The sequence below is a fragment of the Orbicella faveolata genome, unplaced genomic scaffold, assembly GCF_042242905.1.
Source record: "Orbicella faveolata isolate gen_17 unplaced genomic scaffold, um_ofav_v1 contig_34, whole genome shotgun sequence".
NCBI lineage: Eukaryota > Metazoa > Cnidaria > Anthozoa > Scleractinia > Merulinidae > Orbicella > Orbicella faveolata.
Window position 1 is genome coordinate 16,489,515 of NW_028301563.1, and position 13,487 is coordinate 16,503,001.

The 13,487-nt window shown below is 39.6% G+C and overlaps 1 protein-coding gene across 6 annotated transcripts in view; it reads left to right on the forward strand.

The window, feature by feature from the left end:
• LOC110041564 (uncharacterized) overlaps positions 1-12,554 on the forward strand; it is a 35,455-nt gene extending 22,901 nt beyond the window's left edge. For 4 of the 6 annotated variants that reach the window (XM_089270754.1, XM_089270749.1, XM_089270750.1 and 1 more), the window contains 11 exons: positions 264-371; positions 1,059-1,163; positions 1,919-2,029; positions 2,393-2,446; positions 2,799-2,891; positions 3,312-3,434; positions 3,687-3,839; positions 4,277-4,578; positions 5,485-5,566; positions 5,920-6,045; positions 6,781-9,956. In XM_089270754.1, coding sequence (XP_089126880.1) covers positions 264-371; positions 1,059-1,163; positions 1,919-2,029; positions 2,393-2,446; positions 2,799-2,891; positions 3,312-3,434; positions 3,687-3,839; positions 4,277-4,578; positions 5,485-5,566; positions 5,920-6,045; positions 6,781-9,254 — 3,731 coding nt within the window. In that variant the 3' untranslated portion in view covers positions 9,255-9,956. Of the gene's footprint in view, positions 1-263; positions 372-1,058; positions 1,164-1,918; positions 2,030-2,392; positions 2,447-2,798; positions 2,892-3,311; positions 3,435-3,686; positions 3,840-4,276; positions 4,579-5,484; positions 5,567-5,919; positions 6,046-6,780; positions 9,957-11,234 lie in introns of those variants that run through there. The other 2 variants (XM_089270753.1, XM_089270751.1) reach the window with 2 other exon arrangements.
• The last annotated feature ends 933 nt before the right edge of the window (positions 12,555-13,487 follow it).

The following is a 13,487-nucleotide window of genomic DNA, read 5'->3' on the forward strand; positions in this document are numbered from 1 at the left end:
ATTTCTGTGTGTAGAGGTATTATCAATGATTAAAAACTGAATCATTAGACGATGCAAGCTAATATACAGGTCAAGAGTTTTCATTGGCTTACCCATGATGATAAACATAAGCCATTGAACCATGCTCTACAATTTAAGCATACGCGGAATTTTTGGGGACTGTGTTTATTTCCTATTTATCCCACTTTTTAATACTTTTTAATACGTTTTTTTTAATGCATTTCTATACAATTTAGTAACATTATCTTTGGTGTCGTCAATAGACAATCCATGTTATCCTAACCCTTGCAATAATGGAGGAAGCTGCTTAGTCTTCTACACAGTATACCTGTGTAAATGTTCAAAGGCTTATCGAGGAACGAGATGTAACGGTGAGTTTTTGGATTCTACTCATCCTATCTAGTTGGTATCACACTTTGTAATCAGCCCTTGGGTAAAGTAAGAATTGCGGTTTCGAGCGGTACCATAAACATTCCGTAGAGTAAATATTAATGTTTAAGCCCCATTCGTTGATATTTTACAGTTGGCAGACTGTCTCTGTTAATTTGCCCTCTCTATTAAGGGAATTTGAGGAAAAGAAACAAAAAATGTTGAATGCTGTCATGATTAGAATGTAGGACCTTAGAACTCCCAATACCAGGTTACCGAGTCCTCCATGTAAACCATGGACGATTGCGTCATGGTATAAACCAATCCCTAAAATCTCGATTGAGTAAAAAGGTCAAAATTAGAGTGAGTACAAGACGTTTTGTGTCGAGGGAACAAAGTGCATTTTCAAGTTTCCGATTTCTTGAAGTGTCATTAAGAAAAAAAAAAACTTGGACAGTTTACCTTTTTTACCAGTTAGTGAGAGTTTCCATTGCGGCGAGATGAAATGATGAATGTACCTATATTCTGCTCGATATGCATGGGTTCTGAAGAACTACCTACTCAAAAACTTCCCTAGATAAATGTTGCGTCAGAATATAATTGGGAAATTTATAGGCTCTATGAGCAGCCCTACTGCGTCATTACTAGATAACAAGTTCTTTATTTGATCCATAGTTTTGCTTTTTCAGTGCTTATCCCCGAGCAAGCTTTGGCCCCTGCGCCACCTCCTGTTCAATCAACCAACTTCATTACTGAGGTATCACCCGTGCGCAAGACAACAGAACACTTGAAGAGTAAGAGCAACCTTTTAAAGACAATAACGTGCTAAACATAGGGAGGTAGCTAAATCGAGACCTTGTTTTCTTATTTGGTGATGAATTGGTCACAAAAGCGATGCCTGTGAATTGCATGGCAAATATGAAAGTCCCAGGGGGGTTCTCCGAAAAAAATTGGGTGGGGTTGTGCGGCCCGCTTACTGAAACCCTTACCCTATTTAAGACCAAAATCTGCAATTTTCCCTACCCTATTTATGACCTGACCAAAAATTCGATACCCTTTAAATGACTTGATCCTGAATCAATACCTTGTTTCAGTCCTGCCTTATACTTAATTCAGACCGATGTTAAAGACATCTTGAAGTGCCTTTGTCGATCGCTCTTATTAGTAATGATGAAAAAGTAGCTTCTTCTGAAAAACATACCCAGTAGACTAGAGTTCAAAGTCATCAAAGACAGCGACGTAACAATTCATTCTTTTCATCTATTTATTTTCCTTATTTATTTATTTATTTATTTTTTACTGTTGTCGTTTTTGTTGTTTCCTTGATTGGTTGTTGTCCCACACCCTGCCTTAGAGCAAAGCGCCTTGTCTCTTTTCGCCTTGTTCTCACAAATAGACTAAGCTTGTTCTTTTAAGCTTGCTCTCACAAACAGCTCGTTTCTTTGAAAAGTGTCTTGCCATTTTTCTTCAATGACCGGGAATTACTGTTGACTATTAACAACCGCTTCTGACTAAATGTGACTTGACTCTTATCTTTTATAAATGTTAGCAAACGCTTGCACCTCCAAACCTTGTCTCAACTCCGCCGTGTGTCTCGAGACAATTGACGATAGCTTCGAGTGTTTTTGCCGCGGTGACTTCTCTGGACCAAGATGTGAAGGTTTGACAGACTGTTGACTGCATATACTTGACTTTTACTTAACTAGACTTGTACTGGATAAGCAATAAGACAACAGTTACAGTACCGACAATCTCGGACTTAACCGTCCTACGCAGACACAATTTCTGGTTCATAGCGCCATGTTTGCCATGTTTCCAATTTACCTGACGTGCGAGAATATTGTCCACGCAAAGGACAAGAGGTCTTTTGGCGTCGAGTCTTACTAATTTCAATGTGTTCTATTCCTATAAAGACCTCAAAGAATACTACTCGTGTCAACTGTCTTTTTATTTGGGATACAATTGTATTCAGAAGGGGATTCTGAAAGACTCGTTTACTCATCATGTTTATTTCTTATTTCAGATGCTGGAGCATACAAGTACTCCTCAGCGCCAAAATTCTTTCCTGGAAAAGGAGGTAAGTGCAAACTCGACTCGACAAATATAGACAACCTAAATGTGGAAACTAGTCCATCACTGGAAGAGGCCACACTGGGAAATCTTGTGGCTGTGAAGCTCATAGCTTCAATCCAGCCTTCAAGCATTCAAACTCTAGTGATTCAACACGTAATTCAAAACATCGCAAACGAGAAAGCACTACAGCACCATTTGGTTAGAATAAAGCTGTTTTTGAAGCCTAATTCTTTTTCTCGACACAATGGCCAATTTCATATCCAACATGTTGAATTCCCTGTCTCTTAGAGGGAATTGGCCGTTGCGTAAACGTACGCTTTATCTTATTCTGGAAAATGTTTCTCTGTCTTGTACAGAGGAGTGTCAGCATTGCGATCGGAACGCTCATTGTGTTGGAGGACATTGCATCTGCAAGCATGGATTTGTGGGGGACGGTTTGGATTGCTGGGGTAAGAAGGAAACGTCGTCAGACAGACTCGATTTCTAATTTAGTCTAGAAGCCTGATTATTACCCATAGCTTGGTGACAGAATGTAGTCAATACTGTTAGCTCTGGAATAATGACCAATAATTCTGGCATTACAATTTCTATACCAATCGAGTGATATTAAATAAATTAAGTGCACGTCTGCAGAACTCTCTAATTCAGCCACTGATGGGCGGAGGACGTGGCATAGACAAAGTCAAGTGTTTTGCACAAGAATAAAGACAAGGAGTCACGATGGGAAATCTCTAACCTCTCTAGTTAAAAATAGTCAAGTAAAATAACCATTAAGGAAACCTGTTTCTACACTCACTGTTATATAGGTGTCATCTTACGCGCCAAAGTGGTGTTTTTAGCTAATCGCGTATTCTTCTTATCTGTTTTAGTTGAAACCCAGCGGGACAAGGACTGGACGTGTATGGTCTCCCCGTGCAAGAACGGAGGAACATGCAAACCAGGGATATCGAAATGCGTCTGTCGGCTGGGATACGTTGGCGACTACTGTGAATGTAAGATGACAGCTTCGTTTTGTTAATTTAATGGACTCGATCCTGTTATAATTTATCCATTATAATTAAAGTATTTACTGCACGCAAACCTAAATAATGCTAAACATTGAAAAAGTCAAATGGACAAATTAATTGCAATCTTGAAAGTAGTTTTGGTCATTAAAATACGCAGCTGAACAAACAAAGTGCCACGAAATTTTTCACTTTTAGATAGTTTGGTCAACTAACGCCTTAACTTGTCCTTTTTTTTAGCTCACTGCCCGCCATCAGTCCATATAAGTTTCGACCGGTTTTCGAAGGGTACATTACTGGATGACTCTGGAAGTGTAAATAACGCTTTCATTGCCAACGGAGCGCAAATAGAGCCACACGCTGGGAAATGTGGCAATGCCGCGAACTTGTTAGGTAAGTGTAAAGTCCATTAACTCAGCCTGATATCCTGTCTCCCTGCTTGGAACCTATACCGTTTTACCTGAATTTTCGTTTCTTTGTTAGTATTACAAGGGACAGGTTGGGGTCTTTTGTTTTACACTAACTTCCCAGTGCATCAAAGAACACTTGTTCGAGAAAAAATTTGCTCTTAAAGCTCTGAAAAAAATTGCTGCATGAATTTACCTATGTTATCTACCACACCAACCTATTTCACTTTTAAAAGCGCATATTTGGCTGTGCAAGCGTTGTGATCCATTTCGAGTGCACGTGCTCGGACCAGCAAATTAAAAGCGATCCCCGAAGAAAAATGTGCATCATACACAACACAAGTGTCGATTTTGGATCCGCATTTACGATAACCGTCGGCTCGTTGTTAAATTTTGAGTTTCAACGTCATTTTATCTTTTAAGGTGGAGACGTTCTTCTGGACGGTGCACACTTCGATAGAATCCCCAGAGAAGGTATCACTATATCAACCTGGGTGAAACTGGACACAAACAAGGGCATACAATCGATATTTGACACAGTGGGTAGCCATTCGAAGCACAAAGATGGGCAGTATCATTTTGAAATTGAAAATGGAAAAGTACGCTGGTTCCACAGAAACGAAAATCACGATACAATATTTAGTCTGCTCACGCGTCCTACCATAAGGGAAGGTGTATGGACACAGATTACCGCTACGTACAGTGCCAGCAAACAGCGAGCAAGGGTAAGTGTTATCGCACGAAATATCCCACCATATGTATTGACTATCATATATTAATGCTCCCAAATCAAAAGAAACAACAACGCAACAATGATATGTGGGTTAACGTGGTTTTCAGTGAAAAAATCACTAGTCTAGTATGGTAAGGGATGTCACAACCTCATCTTATCTGCTGGGTTGCAGGTCACAGTCCCCAGAGAGACATCCTTATTCCTCTCCAGGGCTGTAGGTCACAATACCTTAAAAAAGTCATTAGTCAGGATCTTAGACTTGTGGTTTCCATGGCGACCCATACAAGCTCTGAGTTTATGGGGCCACGAGTGACCTGTATGCACTGTATACTAATCTAACTTTCAAACAAAAAACAAATCTAAACCGAAGATTAACTTCTTACCTTAATTAGGTAGTCCGTGAGATTAAACTAGGCTAATTAGTTGATTAAGTGCTTTTTGATGCCAGTAAGCCGTAGAATTCCAAGAAAGCCTACACTGTATCTTACTGCTTTGTATGTCACACAACCTGCACGTGATTACTTTTTTGAAATAATTTTATGCAGAACCGCAATAGACAGAGCCCCTACTCTAGAAACATCTTAACAGAGTAAAATACCCCCATGGTCTGTGCCATTTGTTTAACGCGAGATTTCTCCACCAACAAATCAGTGAGACGCTAATATTCGTTTATGAGACCCGTGTCATCTAGCAGCACAAAGGCTAGAAGTAAAAAAGGAGTAAGGTGTCCTTCCCGAAATCATAGCCCAAGCATATGGGCCAGGGTCTAACTTATGACCTCTTGGTCATACGACCGGAGCGCATATGTCCTTAGGGTTAAGGTTAGAACACTTAGAATACTTAGGGTTTGAATACTTTTCATTTACATGAAATCCATTTTTGCGTTTCTTTCTTGAAGGTTTTCGTCAATGGAGATATGCGAGAGGAAGTCAAAGGACAAGGTCTGTTGTCTCTGGATTGGGGAGGCAAGGCGGGAATAGGTATGAAACTGCGAGATAACGAAGTACCAAGCATGTTACCAAGTTAATAGCTAGAAAACAAAAGTAACTGAAGTTACCTGAACAATTTATCATACACCCTCGGCAAGGAGTTACCAGCCACCAGTAAAGTAATGATTTTGATTTTAGCAGGTTAACAACTTGATAGAAGACAAAATCAGTCAAAAGTTGTTTTGGGTATTTGAAAATTTTCGCTGGGCTTATACTCCTCGGTCGACAAATTTGTTTTATTTTATTTTATTTTATTTTTCAATATCTATCTGCGCTGCAGGTTAACCATATTTAATGCTAGAGCAGATGTACCAAACGTTTCCCTCCTCTGTTGATCTCCGCAGGACGACACAAGCACCCATTTGGAAATCGCCTATTAAGAGGAATGATAGATGAGTTCTATATATTCCCTTGCGAGCTGCCACGTCTGGAAATTCTCGTTTTGATGAGGCACTGCCGTGTCTATTTCAGTACGTTTGTTAGCTATAATACCGTTCCTTAAGCGGGTTTCCATTCTCGCGGTATTTCAAGTATTTTAATGGACGCAAATTTTAATGGAGAACACATTAAATACGATTCAACTTTCTCCGCTGATACAACCATACACACTTTTCGCTAATTCATTTTACGCAAGTAGAGCCGAGAGTGGAAATCTAGATTCAGTTCAGAAATAGCGAAATTAGCCAGTAACCATTGCCTTGGAGCAACTGACCATCAAGACCTCTTTGCGCGAGTTTCATCAAGCATCCATAAAGCGCGGCGGACAACAACAACAAAAAGCAGTAAACACGTATTTCTTTCTTAAGTCATTACAGGAGCATTTTTGAAGCACGTAAATTGAAATAAGTAGGGGCTCAAAGATACTTCAATTTCTATGCCAAGGGTATCCGAATTAATAAACATTGAATTTTTTTTTGTTGGTGTCCAGAGCCTCCAAAGTAACTGTTATGTCAGTCTGAAATTAGATGTCACGGAATGAGGACTTTACATTTTGCGGGAAACAGAAACGCAAACTTTCAGATTTGGAGAATTTGCTTAAGATACCTCACCTACCTCGGAAATCAAATCAGACTTTTGAGTTAACTTTTTTTTTTACGACCTGAAATCAAAATTTACCTCTTTGACTTAGATCTATGTCAGTGTTAAGAAAATTTTCTGGGGGTTAGTCTTGAACTAAATTAATTTTATTTTCTTCTCTTCTTTAGCTAACAAACCTAAGAAGTTGACAGAGGAGTCCTCTACGACAAGAGGCTCTGCCACAATTATGACTCCGCCTGCAAATGGGCAACGATATAATGGACCTATTGCTCTGCAACAAACTCACCCGGCTGTTCCTCAGGGTATAACTTCTCTGGGCCCGGCTTATCAGAGGAAGCCAGCTCCTACGGACTATGTTGCCGGTAATCTACAGCAAATTCTGGCTAGTTTAAATGCTGAAGAACCAAATCGTTCCGGCCTACATCCTTCTTCACTTTATCGACCACCTCAAGGCTATTCAGCGCCTTTAAGTCAGAACAAACAACAAACGCTTTATAGACCTGCTGCACCATACACAAAAGATAAACCGCTGTCTGGAGCCTCGCAGCTAAACCCGCAGCTGTGGTCTGCCAATTTCTGGGCCAATCATCCACCTAGATTAGCTGCACCCTTTGCAACACAAGCTTCGATCAAGTATAACACTCGAGGAGGTATGCAGAAGGTGGCTTCAATTAGGCATGGTGTACCACCAACTATGCAACCTCTGAATGCGTATCATCCTCCTGGAACAGTACCATCATTTTTAGCTCAAGCTTCATTTCGGCATGAGAATCCCGTCGCAATGCAAAAGGTGAATGCCAATCGTCCTCCTGATGTGCTGAATCAACTGAATACCGTTGGAGCGCAACGAGTTCCTTTGAGACAAAATAATAATGGGCAGCTTCAACGATTCAGTGCTCAAAAGGGACCCGAGAGACAATATCAAAGTCAAGGAACAAAGATAATTCAGCCAAAAGTTTCTTGGGGTAACATTAACAGTGCTGAACAGTTCCATACGCCAATTATTTGGCATATGCCTCTAGAAAACGCAAGAACGGGACCCCCTTTACGTTTGCAAAGGCCATATTACCCTGCGTCGCCGGTAGATTCAACAGGCCAACGGACATTGGAAAGAATGAAGCCGCTGAACGTTTTCAACGGAGCATATGAACGAAACAGAACTGCAGGAATTATTCAAAATGCCTATGTTGCTCCAAGTGAACAATTGCCTCTAATTCAAAAACCGTTGGTTCAGAAACAGAGAGTTAACTTTATGCAACCGTTGCGGAGACCTAGTAATGTGAATCCTCTGTTTAGGAGACCCAAGCCACAAGTACCAATATCTTTTCAGAGGCAACAACAGCAACAAAAATCACTCGCAGATAAGATGCCCTTGCTGGAGCAGCCTAAGCATGTCTCTCAGAGCGATGTTCCAGCGTCATCGCCATGGCAAAAAGAGATGCCATCTACCCAAATGGCTACTTCAACCAAGGACCAATCACCAGGTCGACCATATTATTCCAGTAACATGCCAAGACCGCCATATTTACCTAATGTACAGCACAGGCTTCTAACAATACCAGCAAGGACGCAGATACCTTCGAAAGGTCCCCTTGCACCAACGACATGGAAAATACCCCAAGGAATTCCACCGAGGCAGATAGCACCTTTCAGTCCACATTTTATTTCTGGGAAAAACTCTTGGCCTTGGGGTCCTTGGAGAAACCAGGCTTCACCAGTAGCACAAGCATCAAGTCGTTCAACCGGGGTTTCTCGTCTCCAAGCATACGGTAACCCTCTTGCAAGTTATCATCCAGGTGCTGGTCTTGTTAGCAATTTGCCAGCATCCCCGTACACAATGTCACCCAAGGTATTGCTATACTACTATTTTTATCCTAAAACAATTAACCGGCCTCTTATGAAAATGACGAGCCTGAAAGGGGAGAAACTGGACGGAAACTATTTACAAAAGTTAACACAACAAATTTCCAGTGCTGCGTTGAACAACATGCCAGGAGTAGCTATAACAACAGGTAACCCGACTGTAACTGGACAAACGAAGGGAAAATCAACTGTTACAAAATTCAACAAGGTTCCTAACGGAAGCTCCAAACAACTTACACAGATCCCTTATGTGCCGCACTACAACCTTGAAACAGGGTCAGCAAATTTTCCCTTGTCAAGAGGTATGTCTACTGGTCCATTGGCCAAACGCTTCCGTGGTAAGACTCAAGCTCAAACGCATCTTTTACTTCCTCAGCTTAGAAAGGGTGCGGCACAATTGACTTCTCTTCCACTAATACCATACCAGACTGCATGGACATCCCCACATGTTACTTACCCACACAGCAAGCTCATAACTCAGCCACAAAGAGTTGCTTACCCGCAGCGTCTGGCTGTGGCAGACAGAGAGTCACAACTAACAAACGGACTGCTTAACCGACCAATCTACATAGAAACAGTACCATATCAACTTTATTACCAACTCCAAAAAATGCCTTCCTTTAACACTCAATCTAGTACACAGCAATACCTAGCTAGGGTATTGAACGATATTCTCAGGTTACGATATGGTAAGCTAAAACACAAAAAGAGAAAACGTGGAGTGAAAGAGAAATCTAGAAAGGATAAGGATAGCAGGAAAGGAATGGGCAGAAGATAATGAGAGTCAGTAAAGTTTTAGCAAAAGTTTTAGATATTACTTTTTTGAAATAGTTCTTCGTTTTTTGTGTGCATGTGGTATTTTATAATAGATGATCGCACAACACTTCTTTCAAAGGGAGGAAGCTTTGTGTGACGAAGGAAGCTAATAGTTTTGAAAGTGAGCCAAGATGGTTTCTGTTTGGGCTTATGACTAAATCGAGGTTTTAGCCGCCCCCGCCAGTTCATAAGGGTGATGAATCCAAAAAGATACCCTGTGACTTTAAAATTTTCCGTCAACAACATTATTTAACAAAGCTTTGTGTAACCTGGGACCACACGGAATCACGAAACACGAGTACTGCGTCAACGTAACCAACCTGGCATCACCAGACTTTTGAACCAAAAGACTAAGTAAATTGCATATTTCAGCAATGTTTGAATTTTCTCAGCTACTTTTTGAGAGCAGCAAAGGGACTCTAAGAGTAAAGATTAAAATGACGTGTTTTTGTTGTGATATTTAATAGGATAGTACACATGGTTAGCGCTAGTTTGTTGCGGTCAGTTTTTAATCAATGATTTAAAATTATGTACAAATGATGTAAATATTGACGAGAAGCAAAGGCAGTTAATATAATGTTTCAAGTCAATGAAATACAACTTTATTAGAATGCAAAAAAAATTGTAAAATATCTTGATTCTAATAAAGTTACTAACTGTGAAACGTCTAATAGCTATTGATTATTAATGAACTAATAGCTAAAAGTAATAACTAATAGCTAATTCTTAAGTACAGCAATTCATAATGTCATTAAAATACAATTTTTCTAGCAGCAATCGTTACCAAAGAACATTGACATGACGTGACGTGACGTAACTTGACGTTAGTTTGTTTTCAGGTTTTTTTTTCACTACAACAGTAATCCAGATTATCCGTCTACAGATACCGTTGACGTTGTATAATATGACATACGTTTGACTCCACTAAGCAATTTTAGCATATTACAAACTTTTCCTTCACACAAATTCGACGTCCTATAAGGTTTTAATTTTGTTCATTTGCAAAAAGAAAGAAATCTCTTAAGGATTCAACATTATCAGAGATGTCCATACATCTTCTTAGAACTAACGCATATTCTAAAAGAATTATAAGTTCAATTTCTTATTATTAAAAGTCTAAATTATCCATTGTGCCTCAGCTAAACGCTTTTTAGTGACAGCAACCTCTTGAACCCAATTAAGAAATCTAGATTTTCTGTCAGACAGGTTTCCAAAATCCAACTGACGTTTTAACAAGCCGCAAGGTAACAGCTCTTAATGACCTACCGTGCAAGTATCATCTTTGTTTTTATCAACTGACGACACTTTGATGACCAGAACACGACCATCCACGTGCATGGAATAACTGTTGCATGGCGACTTCACGTGACAGTAAGTTTAATTATCTAACGCTTTTTATAATGTCTTCATCCCACCCTGTATGTGTTTTAGAGTTTTTAGCATTTAACTTTAATCTTAACACTATGCTGTTGTATTCTAGCAAATTACTTCACTATTTCTGTTGCGCCATAATTTTGCATCAAAACGTGGGTCAGTCACTTTCTCTACAAAACAGGCACGCCATTGGCCGATAGAAACGCACACTAGTAAGGGACTTAAATAGGCAAACAATTTAGTGACATTAATGAATTCACTCCCTAGAGACACAGTTAAGGGGCAAATAGGAGTACACAGTTGAAGGACCAATGGAGGCCCGGGGAATCATAAAGAGGGGCTCAAAATAGGTAGCACCTATTTTGTAAGTCTGTTTATACTTCTTGGAACAAGCCACACAATTTTAGTGGCCCATCAAAATAAAGCCATCATGTATTGACGATGAAAGGGTTGTTATCAAACTGTAACAATTTTATCCATTTTACCTCTTGTAAACTGCATACTACCCGTTATTTTATCAACGATTCCATCGGTATCTTATGTTGCCTTCCATTTTTTTTACTAACAGATCGCGAACAGTAAGACTATGAGACCATCGGCCAGAGTTCCATACGGGCCATATCGCGGGTCACTGAGGACAAAGTATTTAACTTACTCGCAGGCACAAGAGCAACGCAGAAGGTTACTTCCACAACCAAGGCAATCAAATAATCAAATGAACGACGAAAAAGAACTTGCTAAGGCCCTAGCCTTACTAGCGCTGCCAAACAGATAAAAGCATGCAAATGAAGAGCAGAAGAGAGCAACTGCAGATCAACGAAGTCGCGTTCCATAAGGCATGGGGAAGTGTGTAAGACTCGTTACGCAGTTAAATGGAAGCTGATGAATGTTTTACTGAAGTTTCTAGAAATGAGTCTCCGCTGGGGAGGGACTGTGCAAACATCGAGACAATAAGAAATTTCTCTTCTTGTTTGTATTCCGCAGTTCGTCTGTATGGTCGGCTATGTGAGGTGTGAATGAGGTAAACAACAATATCGAAATTCCAAATGAAAAGGCAATTTAAGTTTCCTGGTATAAAGGGCAGTTCTTGAAATTATTAGGGCATAGATATGTATACATAGCTTTTTTTTATTGTTAGATAGTCTCGCATACACTAAGGTAGCCCCGCTTTAGTTCACCGGAAGAAGGACTGAGCGACAAGGAAAGGCTGCAACATTCGGAACTTTATGGTAATTTTCCAACTTTAATGGAGTATGCCATCAAAGTGAATGTAACTCGTTGAATGATTTAAAGTTGCAACATCATCTACGTAAGGATGTTCTAAGACATTTCGTAATAACTGCTAAAAAAGTTATGCTTCCGAGTTGTCCATTTGTTCGTGAAATCCTAAATATTTACGATGCTCTTAAAGTATCATGGACATGGCAATTGCCATTCATCTGCACCCATTATGAGCGCACTTGCTTCTGTTCAACATTACGTCAGTTTTTATTTTGATCGCAAAAATACAGACATAACAAAGTAACCATATTTAAGGTAATTTCTAGAGAATGAAAAGCATACTTTTGATATCAGAAGTCTATCTGGGGATCTAAATTTCGGTCGTCATCTTTTACAAAGACAGCGTTCTTGATGTCAGAATACACCAAAATGAGTGTTTATTTATATACACGATTCACGAGTCCACGTGAGATTTCTTTTCACATAGTAACCTTGGTATAGGTGGTGTAAGAATTAACGCTTACTTTAGTTGAAATTTAGAAGTAAACTAGATCATTTTTGTATGAAATTTTAGAACCATAATTCTAGATTAAGGATCACATTCAGGCAAGCCTGTAAGCTGTACAAGAAGCGTAGCTCGCAAATAAATAATTTGTTAAGAAACCTGTCTGCGCCTGCAAGTGCCTGTCAACAGTTCGACTCTCTGCATTTTGGCCAAGCCTAGCCAAAAAAAATCATTCAATTGGCATTCAAACCTTCATCCTAAAATGCAATTGAGACATCCAGTCACGGCGTCAGTTATCGATAAGTACAGACACAGGCCGGACTCCTGACACTTTTTGGCGCTACATGCCCGCTACTCCATTCTTTCAGCCCCATCGGAATACCAGTTCGATTTTCCTTTTCAATCTAGGGGTTTCTCCCGGTATAACAGATGAGCTTGTGTAATAGAACGTTTCCACGGCGGGGAGGTAATTCTTCTTGAAAACAAAAGAAATTTTCGTTGTTTTGGAGCACCAGCATAGCCGCTAAGTCGTCATGTAAAATACTCTACGCACACCAAGAAAAGGCAACACGAGCTCATGTATACTCGGGTTAAAGTTTCTCTCACTGTCTTGCTTTATTTTGCTTTTTTGCATCGTTACGCTCTGTTTTATCATTATTATTACTACTTATGAATGGATAACCTCCACCTCAAATAGTGCGCTTTAAAACTCTCCATGAAACCAACCAGTTATGTACACAAAACGTCAAAAACTTAATACACCATTTTTAACGACTTTTTGTCGACCAATTTTTTTCTTTCTTTGCGAATGATCCTTTATTTTCCGTTTTATTTACATATTTCTTATGATCTAAGACCTGTTGTTTTTTTTCGTCTTTCAACTTTCTCTTTTTTATTTCATTTTTCTTCTTTTCCCTAATAACTAACCAAGAACAGCTATTAACCCCTCGTCACACAGAAAATGTCACGCAGAAAAATCACATAGCAAATTTCAGTGCGCGAGTCCCATCAAGTATTCTGTACATATGTTGTAGTTTTTTTTATTTTACTTTTTACCTTAACTTGTATTTAATTGTAAATTGTGTTTTACCTACT